Below are 13,982 nucleotides of genomic sequence, written 5' to 3'. Positions count from 1 at the left end.
TTGCTTGGGAGAAGCATGCGCGCACGTAGGCTCACATAGCCATATGCCCCGACCCATCCAATCCACCACGACGGCATCTCCACTGTGCTTGTCTGCATACACAAGGGCTCGCCACGACGAGCGCAATGAATGGCAACTGGCATAATGGCAACGGAGGTGGGCTCCCGTACAGAAGGCCTCCTCCCACAGTGGACGAGGCCCTTCCGTATTCGCCCTTTACCTCCATCATCCCCTTCTCGCCTGGTCAGTAATTCTGCTTCACTTGCGCACATTGCCAGAGCACATTTCTTTCACCTGGCGCAGAGGTTGGCTAACAATCTTTAGAAATAATTCCACTCCCAACCGCCGAACCTCCCACTCCGCCCTCTACCCTGAATCCTGAGCAACAGAAAGCGGCGAAGAAGGCTGTGGGAATCTTGAACGCAGAGATCGAGGGCCAGTCCACAGCCCAGCATCTTCACGATACCCTCAATCAGCTTCGTAGCCTCCTGCTTCGCGATAAGCTACCAGAGTAGTAGGTCCATGCCTCTGCCCCAGGTGAAAGCCGTCCCTAATGTTTCCAGTCACTTCAAGCCCATGCCACTGCTAGCGACCTCTTCACCAGACAGCCCTACCAAGAACTCTAATGGTGATACGCCCAATGCCATATCTGGGCTGAGTCCATTTGCGCGCAAGCTCTATGAACAAACGAATGTAGCCTTCACGGGTAGGCCTCCTTGTCGCCTTGAACATGCGGCCACTAACCAGGACAGCACCGAGTGTCAAGCCACCCGAACAACCTCGAAAAGAACACGCTCCTTCCCGAAACACTGTTGCTCCTTCTCTTCCTCTACAACAGGCTCACCTAGCAGCCCCGCCGCCACCAGCCACCACCCCCAACGGCCATGCCCACGCACACAACGCGGACTTGCCATATCCCTCGAGTGCTCTATCTTCCGCTCCCAGCAGCACACCCGTACGCCCCCCTGGCCCGGCCGTCATGATAAAGCCAAAGGCAGTCGCACGCGGGGACTACAAGTACATTGACAACATCAACGTTGGAAGTTTATCACAAAAGAAGGAGGACAACAGAGTCGAGAGCGGCGTCACGGTGTTGAGACCGCACGAACGAGAGATTGCCGACGGCAAGATTGAGGCGCTGGAATCTTTCGTCACAACTTTGACTGAAGACAAGGATGATCTGGACGGCTCACTGCATTTCACCAAAGTCATGACTTCTGACGGCGAATTCAGCATCCTGAAGCACCGGGCAATGGAAACTCTTTCCGAGAAGATGTCTGGTGTAGTCGGCCTTGGTCGCTTCAACGTGCTTTCCGTAGATCTGGCCATGCAGATACAATCACTCCTGCATCCGGCTGTCGTGTCTACGACCAAGAATGGACTCTTTCCCCGGGATGAGGGTAACTCAGAGCTTGTGGAGAATGTCGCAACAGCCAAGTTTGCACTAAAATCATCCAAACTTTTGCTGGAAACCATGATCGAGGGCCGTGACGACTACCGAATGCGACGAGAGGACATCATCGACACCGTCATTGATCTTACGAAGCTGATCAAGGACTCGTGCATCATTCCTATCGTTCAATCACGGCGTTCTGGCGAGGCTCAAGATTTGTTCAATGCGGCATCAGCTTACAGACAAGAGTTACAGGTGGTGTTACGACTGTGTGGAGCTGTTCTTGCCCGGTTTGCTACTCTCATCGGCAAATACAACCTGCCAGACCGAGCACTCAACACCTTGGAGTATCTGACGCTGGAGTTACTGGTGGAGCAGAACAGCGAAAGCGAAAGAGACTCTGTGTTTACCATCAAGAAGTTTGAACATTTCCGCCAGAAAGCTATGGATGTTCTTGCCCAGATTTTCGCTCGCCATCCAGGCCAACGACGATCCATTGTGAATGGTATCCTCGGCAACCTAGAAAAGCTGCCCGATAAGAAAGCGAGCGCGAGGCAGTTTTTGTCGGCTCGAGAAGTTCCTATCATGACGATATCTGCACTGTTCATGCGATTCGTTCAGGTTGTCGCAACAAATCCGACCACTCGTACTGCGTCACAGGCAGACAACGTGCTTGCGAACATGGCCGAGGACGATGTTAGCGACTACGAGCCTGGTCAAGCACCCCTCAAGAACTCAAAAAGAGCAAACGGAAGCGAATCGCCTGCGATAAAAGCTCAGAGACTAAGCACGGAGGCTGCCGCTGAAGCCTCATACATCGTGAAGGAACTTTGTGACAAAGCATCGAACACTTCTAAATCGGGCGACAAACCATTCCGCAATCTTCTGGACTTGTTCATAGATGACTTCTGTAACGTCCTTGGTTCTCCCCAATGGCCAGCTGCTGTTGTTCTCTTACAGATGTTCTTAGTCCGCATGCGAACCATACTCGTGGATGATCAGGGGACCAAGCACTCTGTAGTCGACAAAGACATGGCGCTCACAACCATGGCGACGATCGGATGCGGCGTTATCGACTTTAGAGATCAACTTAAAAAGATGAGGCAAAGGCTGGATATCTCACAGTCAGATTTGTCGTCAGGACTAGATCGTCTCGTGAGCGATGCCTTGAGTGAAGACGTCAGAGAGAGGGTCAACGATGTGGATTTACTAGCTTTCGATGGCCCTTACCGCATGGTTCTTGAATCTTTGGTCGGCTACCTCGATCTGCAGCCTTCTCAAGAAGACCCGCATCTACAAGCTGCGACTGGCTTTTATGTCAGTTCGTGGCTCACGGCTGTCGTCAAGACATTTCCCGAGCGAGATGAGGGCCATAGGCCTCAAGCTATCGCGACTGTTCAGCAATGTTTGGAAAGCATGATTGCGGACCCGAAGTGGCTCGCTCAAAAATAGTAAGTTTCCCAACCGATCCAAGACCGTTCCGCAGCTAATACCATCTGATAGCAAATTCCAGTCTGTATCGGATGATCAGAGCAAGCTAGCTGCTGGTGTCATCACTTTACAAAGCCAGGTGTGCAGATACCTCTCGCAGATTGTCAATCACATGCAGATTTACGCCCGGGACAAGAGTTCCTCGAAGCTCCGCACAAGAGGAACAGCAGGACTGCAACAGCTGCTGGACAAAGACTCAAGGGTTATCTCTGACGAACATATCATCAACATGATTCCATCACTAAGAGATAGTTCACCAATGGTTCGAGAGGCGACACTATCGCTTCTTTCGAACTGCCTGGCTAAGGAATCATCTCTCGAACGACATGTTCTGCCACAAATTTTGGAGATGACTACCGATCCTTCAAATGGTCCCAAGAAGAAGGCTATCAAGTTGCTCAAAGAGATATACCTCCGCTCCGATTCGAAGCAGGTGAGGCTGAAGATCGCTGGTCCGCTACTTCTACCTTCGCAGGACAATGAGAACGCTATCTCTGAGTTGGGTCGCAACGTGCTCGAAGAGATATGGTTAACGGCTGAAAAGACCGATGACAGTCAGCACAGGCTCAATCGTGCCCAGCGAGCCGTCTTCATGGTAGATCTCTTGGAGTCTGTCGAGAAAAGCTCCGCACACCTAGAAGCTTTCGAGAAATTCTTTGTTCACTGCCTATCACCCGAAGCCAAGGGTCCGGCTGCCAACCTCAAGATCTGTGGACAGCTGGTTGCGGACTTGGTAGACGAAGTCATTGATCCTGAGAATGGCACAGACACCAAATCCCAAGCACGTGTCATGAACACACTCAGCGTCTTCGCAAAAGTCAGGCCGACCTTGTTCACGGTCGACTATCTGCGGCACCTAAAGCTCTACATCAAGATTATCGGCACCAATGAGGACGTAGCCCTTGTGCGGCCGACAGTCGTCATCTTCCGGCATGTCCTGCCGACACTTCCTCCTCTTCAACATGCTTTTGCAGAAGAGATTCGACTAAGTTTGTTGAAAAACGTTCCAAAGCTGGCTAGCTGCGTATCCATGGCTTGGCCCAGAAGCAGAGAGACGCTTCTTGATGTCGTTCACTGCCTGTGGGCCATCAGCAAGATGCCAGGTATGGACGCTGACAAAATCTTTGGCACAGTTTGCTCAGTCATCTTAAATCTCCGGCCATTCCTAGGTTCAACTAAGGAACAGGCAGCGGCTAATCGTAAACGCATCCTTCCCTACCTGATATTGCTTGGCACATTCGGCCAGGTATGCAGCTTTGACCAACAGGCTGAATCATTCATTGCCAAGCTTCGCACTTCCATCAGTAGCAATGAAACGGTAAAGAAGCAGATGGAGCCGATGTTGAACCAGAAGAACCCTCCACCTCCCTCTCTTATACTGTTAGACACCGTTCGACCTTTCACTATGCAGACTTGGGAGCTAGAGTTTCGCGAGCAAGCCTTGCAAAGCATGGGTGGCATATGCCAGCAGTCGCCAGAGCATTTTATGCGTGGTGAAGTGGAAAAGGTGGTCAAGCTTGTGTTTGTCAACGAGGGGAATGACTCTCTCAAGTATATTGCATTGTCTTTCTTTAGACAATTCTTTTCCGTCGCTGAGCGGCGCTCTGAGACCGGCGCGCAGATTGCAACAGGCAAAGGAGCTGCCAATGGTTCTGCACGCTTGGAAACATCCTTTACCGCTACAGGAAACGACCATGCCACGTTGCATCTGGCGCAGAAGTTCCTGGAATACTTTGTGAAAGCTGCGTTGGAAAACAAAAACGATTCTGCTGTTATTGCCACAGACATCATTGCCAGTATCAGTCGGCAAGGTCTCGTCCACCCGAAGGAATGCGGTGCTGCGCTTGTCGCCCTGGCGACCTCACCGAACCCAAACTTGGCTCGAGTTGCAGCGGATGAGCACAGGCGCATACACGAGAAGCAAGAGTCGTACCTGGAAAAGGAGTACATGCAGGCTATACACATGGCTTTCAAGTACCAACTGAACATGTTTAGCGATTCTCATGGCATGGTCGAAGCCACTTACACCCCGAAGCTTGCAAAGCTGTTCGAGGCACTGAAGACGGGCAAAAAAGCCAGTCTTAAAAAGTTCATTACCAACTTTTGTAAACAGGTTGATTTCGACCTTGCCAAACTGGACATCAGTGGTGCCGTACCTGAGCCCGTCTTGTATGCTCGCTTCTGCTTGGAAAACCTCGCCTTGCTCGACTTTCCCCATCAAGAAGAGCTTGCTGTGTTCCTCAATGCAGTTGAAGCCATGGTCCTCAACACGATAGGGCCCGCTATCGGAGTTGTCATCGCGGACGAACTTCCAAAGCAATATATGGATGTGGCGCAACCTTTGCCTCAAGACATGTTCCAACAACAAATGCTAGAAGCTCGTGGTATAAGCCCGATGTCACCCATGCTACCAGCTGGGATATCGACAGCGCCTCGACTTGTTCCTCCAGCAATTGACAATAGCAGACTTCGCCAGGTTACCACAGCTTGTATGATCCTGCAGATGGTATGGGAGACCCGCACTTTTGTTCGACGATGCTACTCCGTCAAGAGTAACGCACCCATCTCGCAAAAAGATTACGCCAAACCCGCGCATCGGAACAATCTCGTTACTGGCAAGGAAATTTGGGAACGCTTCGAAACGATCATGCGCGCGCTTGATAGCCGCGAGAGCATGGTGAAACAGTGCTACGACTTTGCAGATTTGCTGGACGTAGATCGTGAGACCTTCATTGATGCCGAAGGAGACGATGCACTTGGTGGAGGGTACGAGACGCCGAATGAAAACGGTGAGGACGGCACGCCGTTACCTACGAGCGGTCGCGGCAGGAAGAGGAAGAGCAATGTGAGCCTAGGCAATACACCAAAGAAGGCAAGGGGAAGGCTTTCTGGATCGAAAAAGAAGCGTAATTCTAGGACACCGGATGGCGATGGCGACTCAGACTAGAAGCCCTGACCGCCCAGCCACCGAGTTTGACGGCGAGAAAATACACCTGGCACGGAAGTCCTACGCCCGTGTGATGATAACTAGCACACGAGCATTATTCGTCGCGTACGTCACGTGAAGCGGAGGCTTGGTACTTTTTCCCAACTATTAAGCATGAAATCGGCGTTCGGAGGCAAAGGCATATCATCGATACCCCTCAGCATATGGTACTGCCATACAGTGTATTTGGCGTTTCTCATTTCATGTCATCGCAAGGCTCATGGCTTTTGCGGGAATCTTTAGCATGTCGAATCCGGATAATTGAAATCTACGACAACATATTTTTTGAAAATATACCTCCTTCTGAGCTTCTGTGACGTAGCTCAAAAAATATTTAATATAGTACGTATTCTATTTTCGATTATAATCTGCAAACAAATGCATTCGACCGAAATCGTTGCATTCTTCGTTCGCTTTTAACATTCTCTTATGGGTGCTTCACGCTCGGCAACACCTGTCTACTGCCTTCTCAACATCTAAAAGGCGACGAGCGGTATCTTCTCCCTTGCAGTCAAGTTGTTTACCTCGGTATTGTCAGTCGTGCTCCACATGTACATGATCATCGGGTCGCCTGACAGCAGCGTGTCCCGTAACCATGCTTTCTTCCTCCTTCGCACCATGAGCGCTATCCTGAACATGATCACCCTTGTCTATATCCAGCGCATGTGGAGACTCCGTGCCAAGCTTCTTGAGCTCGATGCCCATTGCATTAGAATGGGAGGACCGGGAGATCTCGTCTTCGCCGCTAGACCCGCTGCTATATGGCCGATCACTACTCCACGTACTTTTCATACGTGTCGCTGTTGGACTGTAGTCTTTTCTTTTGCGGCGCCGTGATGCTGAAACATTGCTGGATAGATTTTTAGGAGCGGTATTGAGAGGCGCCACGACGTGTTCCTTAGGGGACATGCCTGCGAAAGAATGGTGCGAAATTGTTTCTGTATTGGAGGAAAGGCTTCCAAGTGTGTTGGTGGGGACAGATGGATGGCGCGTGTCCGAGTACTTGGATGAAGGAGGAGATGTGAGTGGTTGAGGTTCCATGCTTTGCAAGCGGAGGGCACCGCTGGACGCTTCTTCTCTAATCTGCTTACGTTGAGCGTCTGTGAGGCCAGGGAGAGAGTCTGAAACATCGATCACCCGTACGTCGGTCGGACCACCCTTTGACATCTGTCAGCGCGCATGTTAGATTGAGAGTGGCCGTGGTACGTACAATGTTCAGGCCGGGCTTTGGCCTATCTTTGTCGCAGATCAAATACCGTCGAAATCGCATCATGAATATCTTGAAAGCCATCTTATGTTGGCGGTGCGTATGTGTGATGCTGGACTTAATAGGCAACGAGATACATGTACAAATCTAAGAAAGACGGCAGCGACCAAATTCAATTTGTGAAGGACGTGGATACCACGCTAAAATGGCCAGTAGAAATAACCACAGACGAGAAGGGACCAAGACCGGAGGAGATCATGAGGATCTACCCGAAGAGCGACATCAGAGGAGACTGTATGGATATGGACGAAGATTTTTGAGAATTGAGCCAGAGATCTACTTACTTAGCTCATCATGTGGCGCTGGATCGCTCCTTGCGGTCTGCAGTCATTGTCCCGATCTGACATTCCTTTGCTTAGGATGGGGATGGGCGAGTGGGAATCGTGGCTGCGGAATGTAAGGAGCCGTTCCGTGCTCCAAACCTTATAGTTTTCAAACATTCGAACAAAGAACGGTCCCAAGAATTTTGAGAGGATGTTTTGAAAGCAAGCAGATCCACTGTGGCTAAGACCAAAGTCTGGAGGCTGTGATTGTTTAGCTGGTCGCCAGCATCTCGGTTTGTGGTACCTTTTGTGATGCTAAGCCTCATGCTTCGTCAGGTCACAAAAGAGGAGGCGTGCATTCGACTGCCATTCTGCCTTGCTTTTGACTTCAGTCCTATGCGAATCGATGCGTGATGATGCTTGAAAAAGGTGCTAGTGGGCTCTGGTAGATGGATCCGTGATAAGGCGACGATCTCTGAACGTGTCTTTGGGGTAACCCCACAATGCGCGTTGACCATAAATTGATCACACCACGTAATAATCGTGTAACCATGATTTCAATGATCTCGATTTTGTCACTGATGCACTTTTCTTAGATCTGACGATGCCACATTGTACTCAAGACGGAAGATGCATAGAATTGGGTGACATGTCTCTAGCAGGTACTGGAACGTCCTGGAGGAGAGAAGGACGACCACTCATTCGTGGAGCCTCCGCTTTCCATATGGTACCTTCTATTTCGGGTAATCCTTGACGTGGTAGCTCTTGAGCTTGACGAATTGATCGAAGCCGAATCTGCTTAACGTTTGGCCTCTTCCAGAGTCCTTCCAACCGACCCACGCCAGATCCTAAACGCGTCAGTTAAATATTCAACTGGAACCAGGGCGACTTACTGGTGCGGGGTAGTCGCATCGGTTCACAAAGACTGTACCAGCCTCGACGTCGTCGGCGAGCTCGTGACCTTTGTTCACGTCCTTGGTCCAGATGCTGGCTGTCAGTCCAAATTGGCTGTCGTTCATCAGCTTAACTGCCTCTGCGTCGCCCTTGACCTTCATGACTGGGATCACGGGACCGAATGTCTCCTCTGTCATCACAGTCATATCATGCGTGACATCCGTCAGAAGCGTCGGAGCGACGTAGTTGCCATCTGCAGGTGGGTTCTTGAATGTGGCATTGTCTGGAGTAGCGTTCTTGGCACCCTTCTCCAGAGCGTCCTTGATGTGCGCCTGAATGGTTTCTGCCGAACGCTTTGAGACGACCGGACCGACGTGCGTGCTCTTGTCGAATGGGTCGCCGAGTCTGTACCCACTGAGTACATCCTGAAGTGCTGATACAAATTCGTCATGAATTTTCTCGTCCACATATACCCTCTCGACACTGCAGCAACTCTGACCTGAGTTAAAGACAGCGCCGTCTACAAGCTCTTCGGCAGCCCACTTGACATCAACGTCGGAACGCACATATGCAGGATCCTTGCCTCCAAGTTCAAGACCTACTCGAAGTGGTACACGATCATTTGCAGCCTGCTGAACCGCAAGGCCGTTGGCTACTGAACCGGTGAAGCAAACCAGCTGGATCTTGGGTGAGCGCGCAATTGCCTCGATCTGGGTAATGGATCCGCTGTGAAAGATTTGAAGCACACCGTCTGGTAAACCGGCTTCTTTGAAGATCTGCTGGATCTGCTCGGCACTGGTCGGCGTTTGTGGGGAAGGCTTCAGGATGACCGAATTACCGGCAAGTAGGGCAGGTACTAGCGAGTTGATGAGGGTTAGATACGGGTACTGCAGGTAAAGTCAGCATGTGCGGAGCAATCAGAGGCTGTCGCCACACGCACATTCCACGGGAACAAGATCAGTACCGGCCCAAGCGGAACTTTCTTGATGTAACGCTTGAAGCCTTTTTCCGCCTCGCCTGGAGTGTCTTTGAGCGTATCTTCACTGATCTTGAGTAGATACTCGCCGCGCATAACTGCAGTCGTAACTTCCTTCGCGGTATACGCAATGGGGCGGCCCATCTGCTCAGTAATTTCCTTTCCCAGCACATCCTGGCGGTCATTGAGAAGCTTCAGGGCTTTCTTGACAATGTCCTGCCTCTCAGTGAGGGATGTGCGACGATAGGACTCGAACGCAGCTACGGCTGTCTCAGGTAAAGATTGGAGATCTGCATCTGAGAGGCCATTGCGTGTGAGAACTGGCTTGTTCGTAATGGGAGAGATGGTCGTAATCTTTTCCAGCGACATGGCGGTGGCGTGTTCTTGGTACGAAAGTTATTTGGATAAATTGAGATGGAGATGCACTGTGCGCAATGACCAGTGTTGATCTAGTGGCGTCTTGCGAGCAGTTAATTTTGAGTTGAGGCTTTGCCCGCAGTAACATCGGAGATGACGTATGACAGGCTAACACTAGCTCGTGCACGTCCCACTTTAGTGGAGGACATTCACAGCTTGCGCCGAAAAACGGACTCCCATACCCGCCTTCAATAGATATCAGTGAGCTCTCTGACGACTGTTATCGAGATAACGCGGTTTTTAGATAAGTAACGAAGAAGCGATTCCTGTACCAGTATTACAGAAGAATTGTCAACTGGTACCCCTCCAGTGTTTTAGTACGCCGTAGGCATTGACTTGCCCGTACCATCCTCCGCAAACTTGGTAATCTACAAGCACACGTGGCCTTCCTCCCTCACTTAATCGGAGACGATCGTGGCTGAAGTCAAGTTGCTGAAGTGCTGATAGTGTGGATTCGGGCCTTTTCTGATTGCCTCACTGACATGCTGCTATTATGTACGAAAGCCAAAGACCCGCGCCGCAAGCCACCAACCATGAAATGATGGTACTGATCAACGCCCCCTCCATCTATGAACAAGATGGCGAGCAAGATGTGCGGCATTGCCGATTCATCCACACAGCCAGATCGTACGGGGCCCACATGCGCAGTGTTAAGAGACCAGCTACAAGAATCTGGCAGGTGTACCGATTACACCCTCCTTGCTGGAAACGATATTCATAGGGCTGGCTTCGCATCAAGCAGGCAGTGTCTCGAGCGGAGCGTCAGAAAGAGAACCGTATGGCTCTTTTGGGGGACGTCGCTTCGTAGACCTTTCCTCTCATTTACGCTGATTACACTAACTTCTATCACTTTTCTGTCCCAAAGCCTTTGGAGGGACGAGCAGGCTTGTATATGAAGTCACTCAGCTATCTTGCAACCTTTTGAAGGGATTACGTTCAATCGACGGGTTTTACTAAGGTCGTTCATGCAAGTTGTATGGCGTCCATCTTGTCGCCCCTGGTTTCTGGAAGCTTCGTGAGCTTTCAGTCTGTCAGCCAGTGGAAGGCAGCAATGGCAAATTCAGACCAGACCTCGATCGTCAGCCTGCACTGCACAAGATCGACTGTTATACATAGCTCTAGTTACGGCGCACAGCTTGGCGGCATGAACGGCCCTCGCTTGCGCTCATCAATAAAGTCCACGCGGTGCATGCGGCGTTGTCGTCAGAAAGCTGCACGCGCAATAACTAGAAATCACCAAACTCAGCCTAGGTCGGAGCGGTGGGGCCGTAATGCCTTGCGTATTTCACTCTTTTGATTCCAGTCTGCAGATAAAAAACAGCCCAGAACAGTCGAGGCGCTTATGTTAGGCTAGGGGTACCTCTTGCAGAGTTTGGTCTGGTTTCTCGATCCTAGGGCATGTGCCCCTGCTGAAGAGAACTTGACAGACCTCTTCGCTGCCTTCTCCTAGCTTACCATCGTACATGTTGCCTCTAGAAACCCTTCACTATTATTGACACGGTGCTATGATAAGAGAACTGGAATATGCGTAAAGATATTGGCTTCATCGACTCACTTCTAGGTCGCCAGCATCAAACCCACTAGGCTGAGTTCATCATTTCGAACGACTGGGCAGCAGCAAAGATATCGCGATTTGGAGAAGCTGTTCTTACGCAGTTTTGCGGCCGTATTAAAGCCTCTCATGTCTATCAGGCAGCGTGCAGGTAGGTATATGAATTTACTACGAAATACGATTAATATGAGCCCGAGATAATGTATTCGAGGCGCTCTAGCACGGAAATGCGTCTTGAACATCCTGAAGCGCTCGAAATACTGCTAGATTATCTGCTTCCCTCACGCCTTTTCACCGGTCATTGCTGTAGATGCCTAACCAACAAGTACGACTGGGAGACTTCGATACAGCAATAGCAAAAGTGGTCAGAAACGAAGGCAAATAAGCCTTCGTGACGGTCCAACACCGGCCGCTTGGCTGGGCTGCTTGAATTAGAGGAATACGCGACATCTATATCGGCTTCTGATAAGATATTGCCAGACATTCGCAATACGCGAAGAGCTTACCGTATTATGAACGACTTGGACTGGTCGCGTTACTTCTATTAATATTGCGGAGATTTGCAGCCGTTTTCGAACCGGCGTAGAACAGGCTTCTCGGCCCTCGTTCTGCCAAAACCCCAGGTCTGGTATCATGTTCTGGCCTATAGTACTCTGAGGTGGTCCCCTGAACGATAGCTTTGACAGAACGTTTGAGTTGTTCTTATCAACGTTCTTTGCTTGTCAAGACCAGTGGGGTATCTATCTTGTAACAGAAAAGACAACGAGCATAGTTTCAACGCACTCATTTAGTTTTACTCCTATATCTAGGGCTGTTTGTTTCAGGACCGTTCTGTTAACAGTAGCTTCAATTAACATAAACCGTTACTGAGATACTCCTCGCGACCTAAGACTGCGATTCTGCACACACATCACTGAGTGCGGAACGTTGCTGTTGTGAATGCGAGCAGTGTTGTCGACAGAGCACTTCTAAGCCACCACATACAAGAGTACACAGTCGAGACGCGGTGCCATCGCTAGTTCCACGGCGTTGTCGCCCAGTGTCAACTGTGGAGATCCGTCAGCTAGACGTGTAGTCACAGGGCACCCTGCAGGCAGCTATCCAAGGAGCTAATGACTTTCTACTCAGCCTTGCTGAAGCGAAACGCCTTCGTTACCAAACTATGGATGTCCGCTCTAACGATTTGAGCGGAGCAGGCCGTACCGTAGAGAAGATGGGCGCATAGCGTGAGCTCGTTAGCATCAGTCGCGCCACTCGCTTCGAATAACCGTTGTGCAGGCCAGGTAATCCCGCACTTGATGTCATAAAACAACGTGTTATAGACGAGAATTTGTGCACACCAGGTCAATTCGTGCTTCGGCTTGGCATACATACATCTGCCACTGCAGGTGGCGAACCTGGATTGTCCGTGGTCATGGAGCAGCACATAACGTGCATTACCGAAGTGGATATGAGAATAGACTGTCATACGAAAATCGTCTAGGTCTTCAGCGTCAGCGTAAGCGAGTTGCTTAGGGGACGGTCTTTTTTTATGCTCGTTCTCGTTGAGTAATCGAGCAGAAGAGAGAACATTTGGAAGCGGCCAGAATCCCTCTTCAGCCTCTTACTTAACATCATATATGTACCATGACAGGTGTGTGTACATGAAAGGGATGTGAGCGATCAGCGCAGGCTGCGACAAATGGAGGATAATTCGCTGGGGTGCAGATGACCGGCAGCATGGCGGGTAGCGCTGGTTGTCAGGGTACTCGGGCTGCGACCAAGGAATGGCTGTCCCGTGGTGGTCGCGTCGAGAGGAATCTGGGCGATGGCGGAGACTGCCAGGTCCCGTGCTGTCAGCGGCTCGTCTGCTAACGGACGCACTGCAACACGGGCTGCGGTCGCCAATCACAACCTGGCACCTTGTTCTGATCGCTCAGCAACGGGAAACGGGCGAAGGTGTGGTAGTAGGTGGGTCCTGAGCACGGGCAGGTACCCCAAGGTACTTGTTGAGCCGGCATCGGTACGCCGCTTTTCTTAAGACGCCGCATATAGGGTCGGGATGGCACCGATCAACCAATATGGCTTTTGATTGCGAGTCTAACCTGCAGCGAAAATTCTGGGATGTATCCGTTCGAGCCCGCGGCAACGAAGATCCAGCGGCTTTCGTGGACTGTGCTCAACGTGGAATGTTGGTGTGCAGCAAGATCCTGGTCGTGCAGGGGTGAATTGCTCAAACTGGAGATGGGAGAACGGAAGGCGAGTTGACCATCTCAGACTCCTGGACGCACGCACGCACGAACCTGCGTGCCCTGCTGCCCATCTCGTTTGCAGCATGTGGCCAGAGACGTCTCTGACGCACGATGCAGCTGGTCCCGGAGAAAGGACCTGTCTGCCCATGCCGATTCGGTATTCTCACCCTGCACCTCCAGGCACTGGACAGTTCTGTATTATACCCCACTGCGTCCACTAAGATCCAGCGGTAAGGCGGAGACAGTAGCGACCGAGTGCTATATGGTACCCCAGGCGCACAGCAGTGGTCAAAAGACGGCGTGTGGACAACTGACCTGCATATCTTTTTTTGACGTCCCTCGACGACATAACCTTGGAACCCAGTCCTGTGCTGACACCTCTCAGCCTTGTTGCCAGCTCTTCGCCCTTCGCCACCCGTTGAACAATCTCAACTCCGACTGCATTGTTGCTCCTCCCGTCATTGACACTTCAAGATCTGCCCTCGAGTGGTGGAATTGTGGTGGAGACGGAC

General features: G+C 51.0%; 3 protein-coding genes across 3 annotated transcripts; 1 reads left to right on the top strand and 2 right to left on the bottom strand.

Moving 5' to 3' along the window:
* Window positions 1-125: 125 nt before the first annotated feature.
* On the top strand, window positions 126-5,831 carry J4E82_002367 (uncharacterized protein; the record flags this gene model as incomplete). Its single annotated transcript, XM_051728668.1, has 5 exons — window positions 126-243; window positions 325-514; window positions 564-706; window positions 753-2,844; window positions 2,897-5,831. 5 exons carry the CDS (start codon window positions 126-128, stop codon window positions 5,829-5,831), a joined length of 5,478 nt encoding a protein of 1,825 aa, XP_051591619.1.
* A 573-nt stretch (window positions 5,832-6,404) lies between these two features.
* On the bottom strand, window positions 6,405-7,161 carry J4E82_002366 (uncharacterized protein; the record flags this gene model as incomplete). Its single annotated transcript, XM_051728667.1, has 2 exons — window positions 6,405-7,028; window positions 7,081-7,161. 2 exons carry the CDS (start codon window positions 7,159-7,161, stop codon window positions 6,405-6,407), a joined length of 705 nt encoding a protein of 234 aa, XP_051591618.1.
* Window positions 7,162-8,134: 973 nt separating this feature from the next.
* J4E82_002365 (uncharacterized protein) lies at window positions 8,135-9,639 on the bottom strand (the record flags this gene model as incomplete). Its single annotated transcript, XM_051728666.1, has 3 exons — window positions 8,135-8,248; window positions 8,294-9,181; window positions 9,235-9,639. The coding sequence occupies 3 exons, from the start codon at window positions 9,637-9,639 to the stop codon at window positions 8,135-8,137; spliced, it is 1,407 nt and encodes a 468-aa protein (XP_051591617.1).
* Window positions 9,640-13,982: the final 4,343 nt, after the last annotated feature.

This window comes from Alternaria postmessia (genome assembly GCF_024291825.1).
Source record: "Alternaria postmessia strain BMP 2775 chromosome Unknown scaffold_9, whole genome shotgun sequence".
Taxonomy (NCBI): Eukaryota; Fungi; Ascomycota; class Dothideomycetes; order Pleosporales; family Pleosporaceae; genus Alternaria; species Alternaria postmessia.
The sequence above is the reverse complement of the archived record's forward strand: the minus strand, read 5'-3'. Positions and strand labels throughout refer to the sequence as shown.